This window comes from Rana temporaria, chromosome 1, assembly GCF_905171775.1.
Source record: "Rana temporaria chromosome 1, aRanTem1.1, whole genome shotgun sequence".
NCBI lineage: Eukaryota > Metazoa > Chordata > Amphibia > Anura > Ranidae > Rana > Rana temporaria.
In genome coordinates this window covers 208,904,531-208,923,795 of record NC_053489.1, presented here as the reverse complement: position 1 = coordinate 208,923,795, position 19,265 = coordinate 208,904,531, and the positions used below count along the sequence as shown (strand labels likewise).

Below are 19,265 nucleotides of genomic sequence, written 5' to 3'. Positions count from 1 at the left end.
GTTCGGGGGTCAGGTCATCACGTAGTTGTGCAGCACGCAACATGCACCAATGATCTGGCACACGAAGTTTGGGGAATACAACAGGGTCATCCCGGACTTATCCAGGCATCGGAAACGGGACTTCAGGAGGCCAAAGGTGCGTTCCACCACTGCACGGGTACATATGTGTGTAGCATTGTAGTTTATCTCTCCTTTGGTTTGGGGATTCCGGTATTTAGTCAGGAGATGGGGCCCAAGTGCATATGCAGAGTCACCTGGAAGGGAAAAAACAGGAGGATGTTAGTCGTGCATGTGCCCCTCGTGATGTCTGCATCATGGGGTCGGACAGTCATGCCTGACACCCATGTCACTCACCAACCAGCCAGCTGTCCCCATACACGTTCTGTTCAAAATTTGTTGGGATGTTGCTTTGACGGTAGCTGTCGTGGCTGGACCCTGGGTGTTTGGCACGGACGTGCCATATGAGGCATTGGGCATCGGCTATCACCTGTACGTTGATGGAATGCCAGTGCTTCCGATTGCGGTATATGTGCTCTGTGTCACGGGGGGGCCGTAGTGCCACATGTGTGCAATCAATGGCCCCCACGGTGCGTGGGAATCCTGCAATTCTGTAGAAATCTGCCATTGCCTTCTGCCGCAGGTGCTCATGGGTCGGTCTGATGAAGTGGTGGGACATGCGTCTGAGGATTGCGGGGACAGCCTGGTGCACACATCTGCTTATGGTGGATTGTGACATCCCAGCCACAACTCCACTTGTACGCTGAAAAGATCCACTGGCGAGGAAATGCAGTGTTGCCAGGACCTTGACCAGTGGCTGCACTGCATGTGAGCGGTGTGTCTGGCTGGTGATGTCATCATGCAGGGTTGTGGCTAATTTTAGGATGGCATCAGGGCTGAATCTGAAGATGCGATACACCTCCGAATCACCTATGCCAAAGACGTTCATGCGCGTGCGGTATATCCTCTCCCGTGCTCTCCTACGAGTCGGTGGACCCATTAGTAGTGCTAGGATCACGGCTGCCCCTGGCATGTTGGCACACAGATGTGTTCTCCTGCAAGTGTGGTTGCTTAGCTTGCTCAGCTCGCCCGTAACGGTGCTGCTGTAGCTGCTCTCCAGCTGACCTGTGCACGTCTGGTGCAAAGATAATCCAGGTTTTTGATGGAATAACTTTAGGCCTGACGTACAACTTACGCGCACCGCGCGTAGCCTGCGTCGGGCGCACTTACATGCGTGAATCGGCGTATCTCCCTCATTTGCATATTTGAATAGGAAATCAATGTGAGTGCAAGATGCATTGAGCGTAAATATGCGCCCACGACACTCCGGCGTAGGAAAGTGTAGTCGGTCGGAGCAAGCCTATTTTCAAGCGTATTTCGTTCTGTGGGTACGGAACATAAATACGCCGGCGCATATTTACACTTACGCGGCGTATCTGTAGATACGCCGGCGTAAGTCTTTCTGAATCTGGCTATTAATGTTCACAGATTGATGTATAGATTGAAGTCACTATATATTGTTTTTTTTATACATAGTAGCGCTTCACTAATATTTGATTGTTTATTGGTTACCATGCACATCTGCACCAGATTGAGTTTACCAGTTTTAGTAACCAGTGGCGGCTGGTGCTCAACATTTTTGGGGGGGCGCAAACAAAAAGAAAAAAATTGCAGCCTCACTGTGCCCATCAAATGCAGCCACTGTGCCATCAATTGTCACCACTGTGCCATGCCATCAAACGCAGCCACTGTGCCATCAATTGTCACCACTGTGCAATGCCATCAAACGCAGCCACTGTGCCATGCCATCAAACGCAGCCACTGTGCCATCAATTGTCACCACTGTGCCATGCAACGCAGCCACTGTGCCATCAATTGTCACAACTGTGCCATGCCATCAAACACAGCCACTGTGCCATGCCATCAAACGCAGTCACTGTGCCGTGCCATGCCATCAAACACAGTCACTGTGCCATGCCATCAAACGCAGCCACTGTGCCATGCCATCAAACGCAGCCACTGTGCCCCTCAATTGTCGCCACTGTGCCCTTTAATTGTCGCCACTATGCTCTTTAATTGTCGCCACTGTGCATGTCACTGTGCCCTTTAATTGTCGCCACTGTGCATGTCACTGTGCCCTTTAATTGTTGCCACTGTGCCCATTGATGCCTCTGTGCCCTTTGTCACCTCTGTGCCCATTGTCGCCGCTGTGCCCTGTAAAATGCACTAACCTCTTTCCACGTCCCTCGATGTCCTCTTCTCCCGCCTTGGTGACGCTTCAGCCAATCAGGTTACCGATAACCAGAATCGGGGAACCTGATTGGCTGAGACGGCTGTCAGTCTTATTCAAGGGACGCACCCCCCCGTGCGGTCCGAGGATAAGACATCTGGGAGCCGAGGGCTGTACTCTGTAAGCCTATCAGAGCCGCTGGCTCTGATGGGCACTTCCGCACAGCCAACCAGCTGCCGTTATTCAGGTGGCCGGCACTCAATTTCTAGCCATCTGAATAGACCAGTGGCAGCTGGCAACAATAACATACATTCATGCAATGCATGAATGTATGTTATTAGGCTCAGTGGCAGGCAAGAGCCAGAGGGGGAGGCGCTCCAGCGCCCTCTATGGACGAACCGCCACTGTTAGTAACCCTCCCCACAGTATGCAGTTCAGGGACTTTGTCTGCTGCCAGAACAAAATGCTGCTTAGGCAATCGCCTAAAGAAAGAAAGCCTTTTATTTTATCAATGAACGCAAAGCTTCCTCTGATTGACTGACTGAGGTAGAGATTGTAATGCTATCCGCCCACCTCAGCTAATCAGAGGAAGCCTTGTATTCAATGATAAAATTATGAAGCCACCTGTGAATGACCGATCGGCGCTCAGCCTGACTAGATTTTGTCCAGGCAGCAGACAGGAAAGCCCCCACACCACAATATTGTATACTGTATGTAGCTGATGCTACATACAGGAACTGCAGTAATTAGTAAAGACAATAGAGTTAATTTAAGCCCAACTAAACTTTTTTAGATAAAGGTAAACATTAAGTTACGCTTTGTAATTAATGTATACATTTACCGGCCACTTTATTAGATACACCTTGCTAGTAGTGGGTTGGACCCCCTCAGAAATTTTGGTTCATATTGACATAATAACATCACGCAGTTGCTGCAGATTGTTTGGCTGCACATCCATGATGTGAATCTCTCGTTCCACCTCATCCCAAAGGTTCTCTATTGGATTGAGATGTGGTGACCATTGGAGTATAGTGATCTCATTGTCATGTTCAAGAAACCAGTGGTGAGATCATTTGATGGTGCAAAGCCTCCCAGCAAGAAGCCACATCTGCATGTACAGGAATGCTGTCTCCTATGGCAACAGTCTTTAACAGTTCCCAACACAAAACGTAACGGGTCTTTCACTTTCACTACAACTTCTCCTTGTAGTTCTTCAGCCCACTGAGCTCCCGGTCTCTCACTAGACCCTCTAATTCACTGCTACTGAATCCCTTGAGCTCCTTCAATCTCCACGGTGGTATCTTCCTCAATCGGTCACCCTGCTTCTCTGCTGGGTCCCTAGCTTGGCACTCCAGATACTTCTCAAGCTTCACCCCACTGGCCTTGGCTTAACACACAAGGCTGCTCTGCAAGCGTCACCTCCGCTGGCTGGGTCCCTGACTTGCTCACGGCCTGAAGTTTCTCGATTCTCCACTGTGCCCGTTCAGTGAGAATACTGCTCCGGTACTTGCTTTAGTTACTCCCTGGTAGTAAGGCACATGGTCCCTGCCCTCCAGGCAGCCCTATGCCCCGATATTGGCCCAATCTCCGGCCTAGCAGCCCAGGGATATATAACACACGTCCACCCAGACAGCCGTCCAGGTGACCCAGAACTTAGATCACCTGACTTCACCTGGATATATAGGCTCTCCCAACCATCCTAGGGATTTAAGAAAACCCCTGCCCATTGGCTGATACCCCATATACCCATAACTTGACCTTGAGATGCCCTTCTCGTATCTAGTACCACCAAGTACCCTGCCACCTAGTGGTAGAAGAGAAAAGTGCAATAAGGCCAAACTTGGAGAGAAATAAATAGATTTCCAACAATCAACCAGTATAACTACTCCTGGCAAGTATATTTTTTAGGCACATCCCTGCCTAAACTCCAGGGTGCTACATAAAGATGATGCACAAGAAATCCTGCAAACAGTTTGCTGAAGACAAGCAGACTAAGAACATGGATTACTGGAACAATGTCCTGTGGTCTGATGAGATCGAGATAAATGTATTTGGTTCAGATGGTGTCAAGTATGTGTGGGGGCAACCAGGTGAGTAGTACAAAGACAAGTGTGTCTTGCCTACAGTCAAGCATGGTGGTGGGAGTGTCATGATCTGGGGCTGCATGAGTGCTGCCGGCACTGGGGAGCTACAGTTCATTGAGAGAACCATGCATGCCAGCATGTACTGTGACATACTGAACCAGAGCATGATCCCCTCCCTTCGGAGGCCACAATGCAGTATTCCAACATGATAACGACCCCAAACACACCTCCAGGATGACCACTGCCTTGCCAAAGAAGTTGAGGGTAAAGGTGATGGACTGGTCAAGCATCTCTCCAGACCTAAACCCTATTGAGCATCTGTGCGGCATCCTCAAACTGAAGGTGGAGGAGTGCAAGTTCTCTAACATCCACCAGCTCCGTTATATCAACCATGGAGGAGTGGAGAGTCATGTCATGTACCAAAAGAAAATTAACAATGTATACCCCCCTTGATGTTCCAAGACACCACGTGAACTTATATCTTACCATATCTAAGAGTCGTGTGTGTGTCCCTGTGATTTCTTGTGAATAATACTATTCTGATTCTGGCATCTATTTTGAGATACTATTGTACCTTTACTTAGCTCCCATGTATTTTACATTCAGATTTGATCAGTTGATGACCATGGCATTTTTTGCCTTAAGCCTTTGATGTAGAGACACTTGCCTCACGTACAGTTATACTTTTGTCTAGGTCTATTTTTGTATTGTCCTACTGCTCCATATGGGTCTGTGTCGATTAGGATGTTCTGCCTCCTTGACAGCAGGGACGTTGTTCTAATATGTATTGATCTAGCTCCAGAAGATGCGCATTTATTGGTGCAAAACTAGTTGAGCAAGCTATGTAAATTTTGAAAAGCAGTTGTGACATCGGACTTGGCTTATGTGACCTATCTTTGACTACCTATATGAAGTGACCTGCCTAGGTCACCAATTAATGCTATTTTTCTATTGAAAAGCCTGTGGCGTGCAAAACACAACCCAAAAACTTCACCCGGGGCAGGAAAAATGTGCACACACATAAAGAGTGACACAAAAAAACTGACGGATGCATCGTCAATTGGCCCTCCGAAAAGGGCCCAGCTCTGATCCCCCGGGGCGTTAGGCTCCTGGCAGGGAAAAGATTGATCTGTGGTCCATGCAGCCAAAGCAACATCCTCGGAGGGACTGCCGAAACAGAACCCTCCTCGTTGAGGCTCCCCCGAAGGGAGACCCCACGAGAGCAGGCGAACTAAGCCAGAAGGCCATGTCCACCTACTCGCAAGACTTTCAGAGCAGGCCCGAGGACCAGCACCCTACTCATCACACTAAAAGTGCAGTGCACCAAACAAAAAGAAGATGAAACGTGACAAACGGGGGTAAAATAAAAAAGAAAGTGGGGGAAAAGCAAGGTGGGAATGTTGAGTGGAAAGTGGCCACCGTGCAATACGATGGCCGACCCTCCGGCCAGGAACAAAAATTTCTCTGGTGCTAGCCAAAAGGCTCGGCCCTAGAGGCAGGTGTTAAAAAGTGTGTGTGGTGATCAGTGACCTAGGTGCCACACAATGAGTGCCCCTTTCAAACACTCGTGCAATGTATGGCACCCCTGGACTGCCACTCCAGGGGCACTATCTCCACAGGCTTTTCAACGGTTCCTGACCCCCGGTCCGGACCGGCAGCACTCTTCCCAGCCAGGAAGGTAGGAGAAGAGGTCGGGGAGAGCCCACCTAAGCAGGCTACTACCCACAACCCCCCCACCTAATTACATTCGGAAAATACTACCCGCCCCTCCTGGCGAAAGGAGGAGCAAGGGTTCTCTCCCGAACAACTGACTGGGGCAGACACCACCAAATCCAGGCCAGGGGCCCAGCCCTCCAGCTTCGACCTCATGCCTCCCTGTCCAAACCAGAAGGTTTTCACCTCCATGCCAGCAGGCTTAGCATCCACAGACTGCCATCCCTTTCCCCCTCGCCGGGTACTGGGGACAGTCAGCATAGCACCACCTACTGGCAACTGATAAGAACCGATACTACACTTGATCTTAGCCAAAAGGCCGAGAAGCGATTTTAATGCTATTACGTAACCTTTGGGTTATTTTCTTTTTTTAGAATGTCCCTAGGCCCCCCCAATTGTAAGCTTTGAAGTTTCTGGATGGATGGTAGACCGGGGAGAAGGTTTTAATCACTTTTACATGCATTTTATGTCATGTGTGTCTAATATCTTGTTGTTATAATTCTAATAAAATATATTTTTATACATTTTTAAGTATGCCTATAAAGTCTATTCTTTCAAAACCCTAGTATATGTTGCCATCAAGAAAAGTTGTAGAATGCAGTCCACAGATGTAATTCAAGCATTGTGAAAGTTTAATTCCCATTTTATCCATAGAAAACAAAACCATCTACCACAGGCCCTCAAAAAAAGGATTTCCAACACACCGAAAAATCTTTTTGTGCAATACCAAATACTTTCAGTAATCTAAAGCATTTTCTGCAGGGCTAAAGTGTGATGGCTGCATAAAGCGGCTTGATTTTATCAGACTGTGTCTGACCAGCCTTTCAATAAGTCGGAGAACTCCCTTTAACAAGACATTTTTGATGGGGCACTGTGCACCCTTCACCAAATTCTGCCCCAAATGACAGTACCAGAAAAACAAGTGTACAAATCATTAAAGAAATATGGAGGCTGCCATTGATGACCTTCTCGCGACAATGCCAGTTGTCCGTTTGTGGGTAGGTTCACTACTTCTGAGTCACACACCCAGAACAAGCAAATGGTTGTCAGGGGAAAGTTAGAAATCTATACGTCTATGCTTGTACTGCGTTGATGAATAAATATTGTAGCAAAGCATCAACATTAAGGCCAGGCAATTAGCATTTTCTGAAGGCGATGTTAACAATGACAGCCTACATCTTGCTTTTAGGACAAGTTCACTTTAAAATTTCCAGGTGTTGCGGAAACGTCTTTTCTACTAAGTTTCCACCACATGAAATGTAGCAGAAAAACTACTAGCCTGATTCAGGTATAGTTATGACGGCGTATCAGTAGATATGCCGTCGTAACTCCGAATCCGCGCCGTCGTAAATTTAAGCGTATGCTCAAACTGAGATACGCTTAAATGTTGCTAAGATACGACCGGCGTAAGTCTCCTACACCGTCGTATCTTAGCTGCATATTTACGCTGGCCGCTAGGGGCGTGTACGCTGATTTACGCCTAGAATATGTAAATCAGCAAGATACGCCTATTCACGAACGTACGCACGGCCGTCGCAGTAAAGATACGCCGTTTACGTAAGGAGTTTTCAGGCGTAGAGATAAACCACCAAAAAGATGGCGCAGCCAATGTTAGTATGGACGTCGGGACAGCGTCAAATTTTTCACGTTTTACGTCGTTTGCGTAAGTCGTCCGTGAATGGGGCTGGGCGTAGGTTACGTTCACGTCGAAAGCATTGACTATTTGCGACGTGATTTGGAGCATGCGCACTGGGATACGTCCACGGACGGCGCATGCGCCGTTCGCTCAAAGCGCCAATTACGTGGGGTCACGAATAATTTACATAAAACACGCCCACCTCTTACACATTTGAATTAGGCGGGCTTACGCCGGCCAATTTACGCTACGCCACCGCAACTTACAGAGCAAGTGCTTTGTGAATACTGCACTTGCCTCTCTAACTTGCGGCGGTGTAACGTAAATAACATACGCTACGCCCGCATAAAGTTAAGCCGCCCTACCTGAATCTGGTTATAAGTATACATACTGTATGCTGAAAGCACAGCCACACCATTTTTTTCTCCGCTGTTGTAAATTATTATTCATATACAATTGTTCATCATATCGGTGTTGGAATGTTCCCTCTCAACAGATATCCATATATTATCTTATTTTATACATCCTTCATATCCTTTAAACCAGTGTATAACCCCAAGCATTTATAAACACTTAACAAATGCAATAAAATAAAAAAAAATAAATAAAATTTCTTTTTAAAAGGCAGCTAGCTAAATACAGTTTACCATTTTGCCTGCAAAAGGATTTGTAATGTTGTTGTACCACTTACTGGTCTTGTGTTTTACCCAACCCTGGCAGTTACCAGTGCACAATCCCAACGCACACGTTCATGGAAAAATGTATGTGTACGTAAGCAGGGGCTGTAGCAACCATCGGCTGGAACCGAAGATAGCCAAGGCGGAAAGAAGAACGTCACCAGCACACAGTGAATCTCGAATACGAGTTCAAAGCTTTATTCAGTGGTCACATTCTTACAGCAAGAACAACGTTTCGGAGTCTCACAGGACCCCTTCATCAGGCATGTGTCACAATGGGTCCTGCGTGGCTCAGAAACATTGCTTTTGCTGCAACAATAAGGTCGCTGAATAAAGCTTTAGAGCCACATTGGATATCCATCGTGTGCTGGTGACGTTGTTCTGCAACACTGGGAGTTGACACGCTTATATACTGGTTTGGCATTTCAGCTGCACGCCACCTCTCCACCTGTAGCTTGCTCGCTGGGCAATAAATTAGCGTTGCAATGTTTGCCTTCTAAGCAAGGAGATGATCTAGATTAGAAAGTAGCAAAGAAAGCTTTCAGGTTTTACAGTGCGGTAGAGGCATGTACATTACAAAACCAGCTAAACACATATGACAGATCCTCTGGCAGGTAAGCATATAATATTTCATATTATAGAACAGGGGTCCCCAAACGTTCTGAACAAAGGGCCAGTTTACTGTCCTTCAGACTTTAGGGGGGCCGCATTGTGGTCAGTGGGAATAGAAAAACTTTGCTCACAACAGTGGGAGAAAACGATGCCCCATCTTTGGTATTAGGGGGAGGAATAGTGCCCTATTGTTGGTGTCGGTGGGAGAAATTGCACCCCATTTGTGATGTCAGAGGGCAGAATAGTGTCTCATATCAGTGGAACGAAGTATACCCCAGGGCCGCAGTTTAGAGACTCCTGTTATAGAATTTATATATTCAGTTGTGTATTTAGCTGGATGCCTGAATTGTCATTTTAAACAGGGTACCAGTATAAGGGGGGAGAAGATTTAGAACTCGATTTCTGATCTGGACAAAGTATACAATATGGCGGCGATATGCAATTAGCGGACCTCCAGCTGTTGCAGAACTACAATTCCCATGAGGCATAGCAAGACTCTGACAGCCACAAGCATGACACCAGAGTCAGAGGTATGATGGGACTTGTAGTTTTGCAACAGCTGGAGGTCCGCTAATTGCATATCCCTGCAATATGGTTTAGTTTACACAGGTGCTTTTTACAGTTTCCTATGCCCCGTACACACGATCGGATTTTCTGTCGGAAAAACCTTGGATGTTTTTTTCCAACGGAATTCAGCTCAAGCTTGGCTTGCATACACACGGTCACACAAAAGTTCTCTGAACTTTTATCAGTCAAGAACGCGGTGACGTACACCACTATGACGAGCCGAGAAAATGAAGTTCAATGCTTCTGAGCATGCGTTGAATTGTTTCCGAGCATGCATCGGAATTTTGCGCGTTGGAATTGCTACAGACGATAGGATTTTTTTTCCGTCTGAAAATTTGAGAACCAGCTCTCAATCTTTTGTTGGCAGAAATTTAGACAGAAAAAGTCAGATGGAGCATACACACGGTCGGAATTTCCGTTCAAAAGCTTGCATTGGACTTTTGCTGTTGAAATTTCCGATCGTGTGTACATGGCATAAATCACATCTTTCTCATTAACAAAACAAGGTGATGGTCACAATTTGAATGACTAAAGGCAGCGCTGCTCATAAAGGGAGATTTTGGATATGTTCTACATTAACAATAAAAAAGAAAAAAAACACACCATTACCTGTTCACTATATTTTTACATCTTTTAAAAGACAGTGGTGTGCCAGTGTCATTCATTCACCTGAAACGCACCATGGATTCTTTTCTTGTGCCCTAAAATCTGCTTGTGTGACCCTAACCTTTAAAGCTGAACTCCAAGTATGATCTTAGTAGCATACACACATGGCATATTTCATCCCTGAGGGACCACCCTGGAAGCTGGAAATCACGGTGGTAGTCAGAGCTACTACACAGTGATCTTCTGGGTCTTATGATGAGAGACTGCCCCACTTACCACATGGCTGGCTTGGCCCTGCGACCATTCACAGAAGACTTTGTATTCATTGAAAAAAAACAAAAAAACAAAACAAGGCGTTCAGTGAATGGTAGTAGTGCTGAGTGAATGACCCTGTGGTCAGAGTGCAGAAGGGCAGAGGACCTGGAGGATCACAGCGATCGCTCTAGTAGCGATGAATATTACTGCGATTTCCAGCTTCCACAGCAGACCCTCTGGTATGGGAAATGCATATTCTCTTAGTTCAAGCTAGAACAATGCAATTATCAAACTTGGAGTTCAGATTTAAAAGAAACCTGTGCCAAGACAAATCTCAATGCTCCCATTGCTGACCTTTTAAAAATGATAGCTACCTGGCTGTCTCTTCAAACAGTGACTGTAAACAGATATGAAACCAGTTTTCTATACCCGTTCATAGTCAGTGATGCAAATGTTGAGTAGTCAATGCCAATTACCAGCATGGACGCTAGTATTTTTTAAATGAGCAGCATCCATGTTTGTCTTCCCATAGGTTTCCTAATAAAGATGTTTTTTTTTTTAATATACATAGAGCAGTATGTACAGTGTTCCAATTATTGGAAAATGTAACAAAATAGTCCAGTCCCACTTGTCTGTAATAAGACAACCAGTGGAGGAGAAAACCTTCAAGTCAGCATTTATCATTCTGGTCTTCAACCAAAGCTCCAATTTATTTTATAGTTCATCATGCCTGGCTGCCCCTGGAGGGAGGCTTGGTTTGATGAACACACCTTCCATCGCTTTCCAGTAGTTGTGAGCATTGGCATTTGTCATGGCATGCACTTCTCTCTGTCCTCTGATTGGATGACTGTACTGTTCGCCTGTAATGGTTAGATACGCGTTGGTTCCAACATGCTTGAAACGCACTGCGTCTTCGCGTTCCCAAACGCTATCACCACACTGCACGGTCCAAGTGTCCAAGTCGTCTCCTTCCCCATTATCGCCAAAGGCACTTACTTCCTGTGAATAAAAGAAATTATAAAAATATAAACACACCACAAAGTAATTTGAATATTAGAACACCAAAAAATATTTTCAAAGTTGCTCATACATTCAGCTCTTCTCAGTCAATGTTTGCTAGAAACCATTAAAAACCTCTGATTAGCAAGTACATACTGGATTCAAACCCTAAAAATTAGCTTCTCTTGTTTGCACCCCAATTGTCTGTCAAAGGGGTTGTAAACCCTCATGCTTTTCATCTTAATGCATTACCATCTTCAGCCCCGGAAGATTTGGCTGCTCAATGACCAGGCCATTTTTTGCAATAAAGCGACGCAGTACCCCAACTGATCAATGTAATCTCACCACTCCTAATGCGCTCCTGCCCATTGAAATCAATGGGCAGCGCCGCCGTACCACTGTAGCGGTGGTTTGCGGGTAGTTTTAACCCTTTTTCGGCCGCTAGAGGGGGGGGGGGGGGGGGGAGGTTAAAAGCGCCCCGCTAGTGGACCGAATAGCGTGACAAATCCGACGGTAAATCGCCGCTAAAAATAGTGCCGTTTACCACCGACGCTAGTATAAGATGGCTGTTTTACTCTGGTATGCTCCGACACTATCTGTAACATACATACACATAAATAAAATGTGTGTGTGTGTGTGTGTGTGTGTGTGTGTGTGTGTGTGTGTGTGTGTGTGTGTGTGTGTGTGTATATATAAATATATATATATATATAAAACTTTTTTTTTTATTTATATTACACACACACACACACACGTGTATATATATATATATATATATAAAAAAAAATCTAAACCTGTACCTTCTATGGTACAAGATGCCATTTCCTTTTACATAAAGAATTTGTATAAAATAAAAATGTAAAAAAAAAGCTCCCAATCACAAGTATGCATCAGGAGCTGCCCATGACATCTTAGTTACTGTGCTGAGAATGTACTTTACGCACAGAAAAGCTGTTGCCTGTGGACGCACATATGCAGCTTCTGGGGGTTAAAGCCCACCTGTTCATTGGTCATATATATGGGTACAGGTGGCAGGAACAGGTTAAATACGCTTACGCTTCTAGGCGCAACATTTCACGTGTCTCCCGATTTAATCATACCTGGTTGTTTGAGAGAGGGGATGAGAAATGGTGGGAGTGCAAGTTCTTCCCAGTATTCACATGGGTAAGCCGAATGATTTGGCCACACTTTATTGGCTCTCCACGGGGGCAATCTTCATTCACCTTTCCCCTTATCCTCCAATAGCTGTTACCATCATCTGATGACTCCACACCGGTGACAGACTGTTGGCCACTTCCTAAAAGGGAAAAAAAACAATGTCAGTGGCATTATTCTGCTTTCTTCAAACATTTTTATTTGCAAGTGGTACTTAAAGGTCACTAAAGGAAAAAAAATGTTTTTGCTGAAATTACTGTTTACAGGGTATAGAGACATAATAGTTAACTGATTCCTTTTAAAATGATTAAAAATAGATAAAAAAACAATCATATAATGTACCTACAGTTTAGTTTCGTGTTTGCTGTTGTTTCCTGGTTCTCTGATGTACAGAGACAGAGAGCCAATAGAGGGCAGTGATGGATTGTAAAACGAAACTGGATTGGTGCTGACACACAGTAATCACACCTCCTTGATTAGTCACCACAGTGAGAAAGCTCCCAGTACTGTGGTTATCAGGAAACAGACAACCAGGAAGTGTCCAGAACAGAGAGGAATTACAGCAACATCAGAGCAAAAACGAACAATGAGGACATGAAACCAGGACTGCAGTAAGGTAAAGGTAAAAAAATTCCTTTAGTGACCCTTTAATTCATTGATTTACTTGTTTCCCAAAACAGTTGGGCCCCTTTCACACTGACAGACCGATCGGATCCACCTGTCAGTTTTTCAGGACAACCAGATTGAACCATTTATTGCTTTCTATGAAGCGACGGATGTCCGCTGACGCCCATCCACATCCGATGTGGATGGGCGTCATCACATCTGTCCACTAAAAACATACGGATGGGGATCTGCTTCACATCAGTCTGATGATAGAAACGCCCAGCGGGCCCTTTCCATCCGACAGCCCATAGAGGACAGTCACAGCATGCCAGCGCTGTTTACTTCTCTTTTGTGTTTGCCCCAAAGCAAGCTGTGGGCTATGGTGGCACATTGTAGGCGTAGTGCGGGGTGTACCAAGATGGCCGTGATGATATAGGGGTTGTGGGGCTTACAATGCACTTCCACAGCCAACTAGGACTACTCTAAAGCCTCGTACACACGATCAGTCCATCCGATGAGAACGGTCTGAAGGACCGTTGTCATCGGTTAACCGATGAAGCTGACTGATGGTCCGTCGCGATCGTGTCATAACGCGGTGACGTAAAACACAACGACGTGCTGAAAAAAAAACGAAGTTCAATGCTTCCAAGCATGCGTTGACTTGATTCTGAGCATGCGTGGATTTTTAATTTAAAGCAAGTTGGCTTTTTTTTAACCGATGGTTAAATAACCTATGGGGCCACACACGATCGGTTTTGACCGATGAAAACGGTCCATCAGACCGTTGTCCTCTGGTTAACCTATCGTGTGTACGAGACCTTAGAGAGTGTGTGTGGTTGCTAGGAGGAGGTTTCTCAGGCCGAACACCTGGTCGCCCTTTCACCCATTGTGGGGAAATCCTACACTCCCGCATTTTCGCACTATTCCGGATCCACAGATCTGGGCGAAATATGGGGTTAAAACTCTTCGGGATATTATGCCGGCGGGGACACTGTTGACCTATGATGATCTTTCAACCAAATTTAATTTGCCCGGATGGATGTATTTGCGTTACTGCCAATTGCGTCATGCGACTAGGGCCCAGTTTCCGGAGCCCATCACTTTGTCTATAGACCCCATAGAGGAGCTTTTAGCTCAGGACTCCTTGCCCAAGCCCCTCTCTTCCCTCTACCTGTCGCTGCTAAGCCTGGACTGTCCCGGGCTGGATAGGCTCTGGGAAGCATGGAAAGCCGATATCCCAGCGCTAGAGAGGGAGGATTGGAATGATTGTTTTGAGGATAGTTTGGGGCTAGTCATATCTTCTAGAGCAGGGATATGCAATTAGCGGACCTCCAGCTGTTGCAAAACTACAAGTCCCATCATGCCTCTGCCTCTGGTTGTCATGCTTGTGGCTGTGAGAGTCTTGCTATGCCTCATGGGACTTGTAGTTTTGCAACAGCTGGAGGTCCGCTAATTGCCTATCCCTGTTCTAGAAATAAGCTGATACAAACCAAGTTTCTACATAAGAGTGTACTATACTCCGCAGCGGCTGCACAGACTGTTTCCACGGAGGGACCCCCTGTGTGCTCGATGTCGATTGGACACGGGGACGTATTATCATATGTTTTGGAGTTGTCCTAAAGTGGCACAGTTTTGGGATGCGGTATTTGAAGCCATTAATGAGCGCCTTGGGCCATCTCTGCCTCAGTCTCCGGAGTTGGTGCTGCTTGGAATACAGGACGACGACCAGAGGCCCAGATACACCAAACTTTTCATCTCTTACCTGCTTTACTATGCTAAAAAAAAAACGATGTTGCTTAAATGGAACTCTGTATCCCCCCTACGTTAACTTTATGGGAAAATACCATCAATAGTGCCTTACTACTGTACAAGATGACTTGCTTATATAGGAAGTGTCCCAAAACATTTGAAGCGGTTTGGTTGCCTTGGACGGCCTAGGTGCTGGGGGTGTCATTATCTGCTGCTACGTCAGGTATCTTTCATATTGATTTTTAATCATAATTACATCGCTTGAGCAGCACACCCCACGGAACAATCTACAGAAGGTATTTAAAGAGGTAGTAAACCCCCGCCGATTTTTTCTATTTTTGAATTGATATAGTACACCAGCTCAGCGCAATGCATTCTACATATAACACTTTAAAAAACGAGTCCTGTAAATACCTTTTTTGTGGAGTTTTTATTCGCAGCATTTCCGGGTATTAAAAGCGCCATTGCGACTGCTATTTAGGGACTCCTTTTCATACGTCATTTCCGCCCTTACTGTTTCACTGTTGTAAATCTCGCGCATGCGCTGTATCGCCGTAACCAAGCCTCGATCTCAATCTCCGTTACCGCGGAAACGACATTAGTTGCTGTGTCTGCGGCTGCAGTGTACTCCCCTTTGTGACGTCTTATAAAGTCACACGTGGGGAGCATCAGGAAGAGCTATAACAACGCGAGACTTCTCCTCTGTGTCGGACAGAGGGGAAGCGCTCTCACATTCAGTGCCGGAAGCAACAAAAATGAAAAACCGGCCAACTTTAGATGGGCCGGTTTTGACGAGCATAAGTGCGCAAGCGCGGTGACGTCATCAAAAATTAAAATGCGATTTTACAGCTAATTACAGGGGTGAGTACATTTTCACAGACAGCGGTGGGCTGCCTGTGTTATGGGCCAATTTTTAAAATAATGTTGTCTCCGAGGGTATACAACCACTTTAAATATACTGAGACAAGCCATGCAATTCCAAACGGTGGCCTTTCTCCTCACCCCTGGTCCCTTTTTTCGTCCCCCCCCCTTTTTTTTTATTCCTTCGTTTTGTTGTGGTCTGCCTTAACCTGAGGTCCTGAAGGGGTATTGAATACAGTTACGTGTCCGGATAAATTCCATGTATATATTTTCCTTGCTTAATCCTGGTTTATGAAATGTACCAACTGCCATTTGCTATTGTGTTTTTCTCTTTGTACTTTATTTGCTCTTTTCTCAATAAACTAAACCTTTTTAACCGTGAAAAAAAAAAAGGCTGTGACGGAATGTCACTTCCATTACAAGATTTGATGGGTCACCCAATCTGACGGAACACAGGCTCTCTGCGTCCATAAGACACAGCTCAGCCCTGCCCCCTGCATCATTGGCTGTGATTGACAGCAGCGCGAGCCAATGGCTCCTGCATCTCAGCCAATCAGGAGGGAGAGACCTGGTAGAACCTAGGGTCATGTGCACATCACTGGATCAGGCTTAGGTAAGTGTTAGGGGGTAGACTGAGGGGGGAGCTACACACGGAAGCCCCCCCCCCCCTTAGCCTTTACAACCACTTTAAAAGTCTCCTATCTATCCCAAATATTTATGTATTGTACATGTGTTGTCATATTCTGCATCAGTCAAAAGTAATTGGGGATGACATGCAGTTTAATACCTGTCAATCTACCGTGTAAAAAGAACATTCTATGGGGTAAGAGACATCAGGGAGCTGGCCAACTGAATGGGATATGACTGAAAAAAAAATTATATGAACAAACAAAAAAAATATATTATTATTATTATTATAATAATAATAATAATAATAATAATATTTTTAATTGATATAAAACATTGTACTAGTGCTCGTGATTTCTTTATCATACTCAGTATTAATGGAAAAAAAGTGAAATTATGCACACAATAAAATAGGAAGTGAGATACAGGAAACGAGAATCAAGGAGACTGCATGCTTGGCGATCGCACACATTGTACCGTGGATGGTCGGTGTATGCACACCTCTTGCTCCCATTAGAAGTCACTGCACATCCTCCAATGTGCTTTCAGAACACGGGAAAAAATACACTTCCTGTATCAGATTGTACCATGGATGATCACACAGACAGATCGCACCTGTGGATGGCGATCCCACAGATCGCACCTGTGGATGGCGATCCCACAGATCGCACCTGTGGAAGGCGATCCCACAGATCGCACCTGTGGAAGGCGATCCCACAGATCGCACCTGTGGAAGGCGATCCCACAGATCGCACCTGTGGAAGGCGATCCCACAGATCGCACCTGTGGAAGGCGATCCCACAGATCGCACCTGTGGAAGGCGATCCCACAGATCGCACCTGTGGAAGGCGATCCCACAGATCGCACCTGTGGAAGGCGATCCCACAGATCGCACCTGTGGAAGGCGATCCCACAGATCGCACCTGTGGAAGGCGATCCCACAGATCGCACCTGTGGAAGGCGATCCCACAGATCGCACCTGTGGAAGGCGATCCCACAGATCGCACCTGTGGAAGGCGATCCCACAGATCGCACCTGTGGAAGGCGATCCCACAGATCGCACCTGTGGATGGCGATCCCACAGATCGCACCTGTGGATGGCGATCCCACAGATCGCACCTGTGGATGGCGATCCCACAGATCGCACCTGTGGATGGCGATCCCACAGATCGCACCTGTGGATGGCGATCCCACAGATCGCACCTGTGGATGGCGATCCCACAGATCGCACCTGTGGATGGCGATCCCACAGATCGCACCTGTGGATGGCGATCCCACAGATCGCACCTGTGGATGGCGATCCCACAGATCGCACCTGTGGATGGCGATCCCACAGATCGCACCTGTGGAAGGCGATCCCACAGATCGCACCTGTGGATGGCGATCCCACAGATCGCACCTGTGGATGGCGATCCCACAGATCGCACCTGTGGAAGGCGATCCCACAGATCGCACCTGTGGAAGGCGATCGCACAGATCGCACCTGTGGATGGCGAGCGCACAGATCGCACCCGTGGAAGGCGATCGCACAGATCGCACCTGTGGAAGGCGATCGCACAGAACGCACCTGTGGATGGCGAGCGCACAGATCGCACCTGTGGATGGCGAGCGCACAGATCGCACCTGTGGATGGCGAGCGCACAGATCGCACCTGTGGATGGCGAGCGCACAGATCGCACCTGTGGATGGCGAGCGCACAGATTGCACCTGTGGATGGCGAGCGCACAGATTGCACCTGTGGATGGCGAGCGCACAGATCGCACCTGTGGATGGCGAGCGCACAGATCGCACCTGTGGATGGCGATCGCACCTGTGGAAGGCGATCGCACCTGTGGAAGGCGATCGCACCTGTGGAAGGCGATCGCACCTGTGGAAGGCGATCGCACACATTGTACCGTGGATGGTTGGTGTATGCACACCTCTTGCTCCCATTAGAAGTCACTGCACATCCTCCAATGCGCTTTCAGAACACGGGAAAATGAAGGCAGCTGCTGATCGCCCAGAGTGCAGTGCTCCCCCATACACAGCGCCGATCTCTCTCACCTGAGCCGTACTTGACATCGTGGGAATGGAGCCGCACATTGTGCCGAGTATTAAGCAGCTTCACCACCGATCCGCACGTCACATACTCCGCCTCCTCCTCGCTCCCCTGTGCCGGGCACCAGAGGCAGCACACACCGAGCAGCAGCAGCCCGATCCCCGCTGACAGCATCTCTTCCCCGGCAAGTCACTTCGGTTTCCCTGTAAATCCCCACAACACTGCCAACATAGCCAATCATCTGCCGCCAGCAGAAGGAGGACGGGCCGATCTGTCTCGCTCCGCCCACTAAAAGGCGGTACTACAGTGAAGGACGGGAGAAGGAGGAACGCGGTGATTGGTTGATGCGTCCTTCCGCTTAGTAAAGTTTATATGTTCTTCTTGTAGACACGAGGGAGGCAGCGATTGGTCCACGGTATAATTCATTCAGTCTGAGCCATCCAATGAGCGCTGTAGGAGTCACGGCCGACCTGTCACTTGTATTAACCCGGTCAGTGCCGGAGGGGGAGTGTGCAGGCTGGGGATAGAGGGGACATGGAGCAGAGCGTGATGTGATGATGGGTGTACACCAGGCTAGAGGAGGATACGTGTGCTACAATAGGGATCAGACATCGCAAGGCATTGTCCTCACCCAGCCCATTGATAAGTGTGCTTACTGCACATCGGTGTACAGAGCAATCCTCAGGCTATAATGGTATCATGAACATAGAAATAGGAGAGCCCTGGGAACACCATCTACAGGTGCATGGCATTGGATGGACCAGCGAGGTGAATGTCATCCACGTGTCATTTGTATGGAATTTAAATACATTTAAAAAAAGCAAGCCCTGTAATTACCAGAAAACCTGGACTG

General features: G+C 47.0%; 1 protein-coding gene and 1 pseudogene across 1 annotated transcript; both read right to left on the bottom strand.

The window, feature by feature from the left end:
* Positions 1 to 6,177: 6,177 nt before the first annotated feature.
* Positions 6,178 to 6,355, bottom strand: LOC120925212 (annotated as a pseudogene).
* Positions 6,356 to 10,121: 3,766 nt separating this feature from the next.
* Positions 10,122 to 18,710, bottom strand: SDF2L1 (stromal cell derived factor 2 like 1). The gene is made up of 3 exons (XM_040348388.1): positions 18,418 to 18,710; positions 12,477 to 12,673; positions 10,122 to 11,376 (listed from the first exon to the last, which is right to left on the bottom strand). The coding sequence occupies exons 1-3, from the start codon at positions 18,584 to 18,586 to the stop codon at positions 11,092 to 11,094; spliced, it is 651 nt and encodes a 216-aa protein (XP_040204322.1). The 5' UTR covers positions 18,587 to 18,710; the 3' UTR covers positions 10,122 to 11,091.
* Positions 18,711 to 19,265: the final 555 nt, after the last annotated feature.

Bases quoted from the DNA above. Each gene is read 5' to 3' on its own strand.
- SDF2L1 (XM_040348388.1), bottom strand. From the start codon at position 18,586: ATGCTGTCAGCGGGGATCGGGCTGCTGCTGCTCGGTGTGTGCTGCCTC. The intron at 12,674-18,417 runs GTGAGAGAGATC...TTTCCCTTTTAG, and splicing joins CGATGTCAAGTACGGCTCAG to GAAGTGGCCAACAGTCTGTC. The intron at 11,377-12,476 runs GTATGATTAAAT...TTTTATTCACAG, and splicing joins CCCCTCTCTCAAACAACCAG to GAAGTAAGTGCCTTTGGCGA.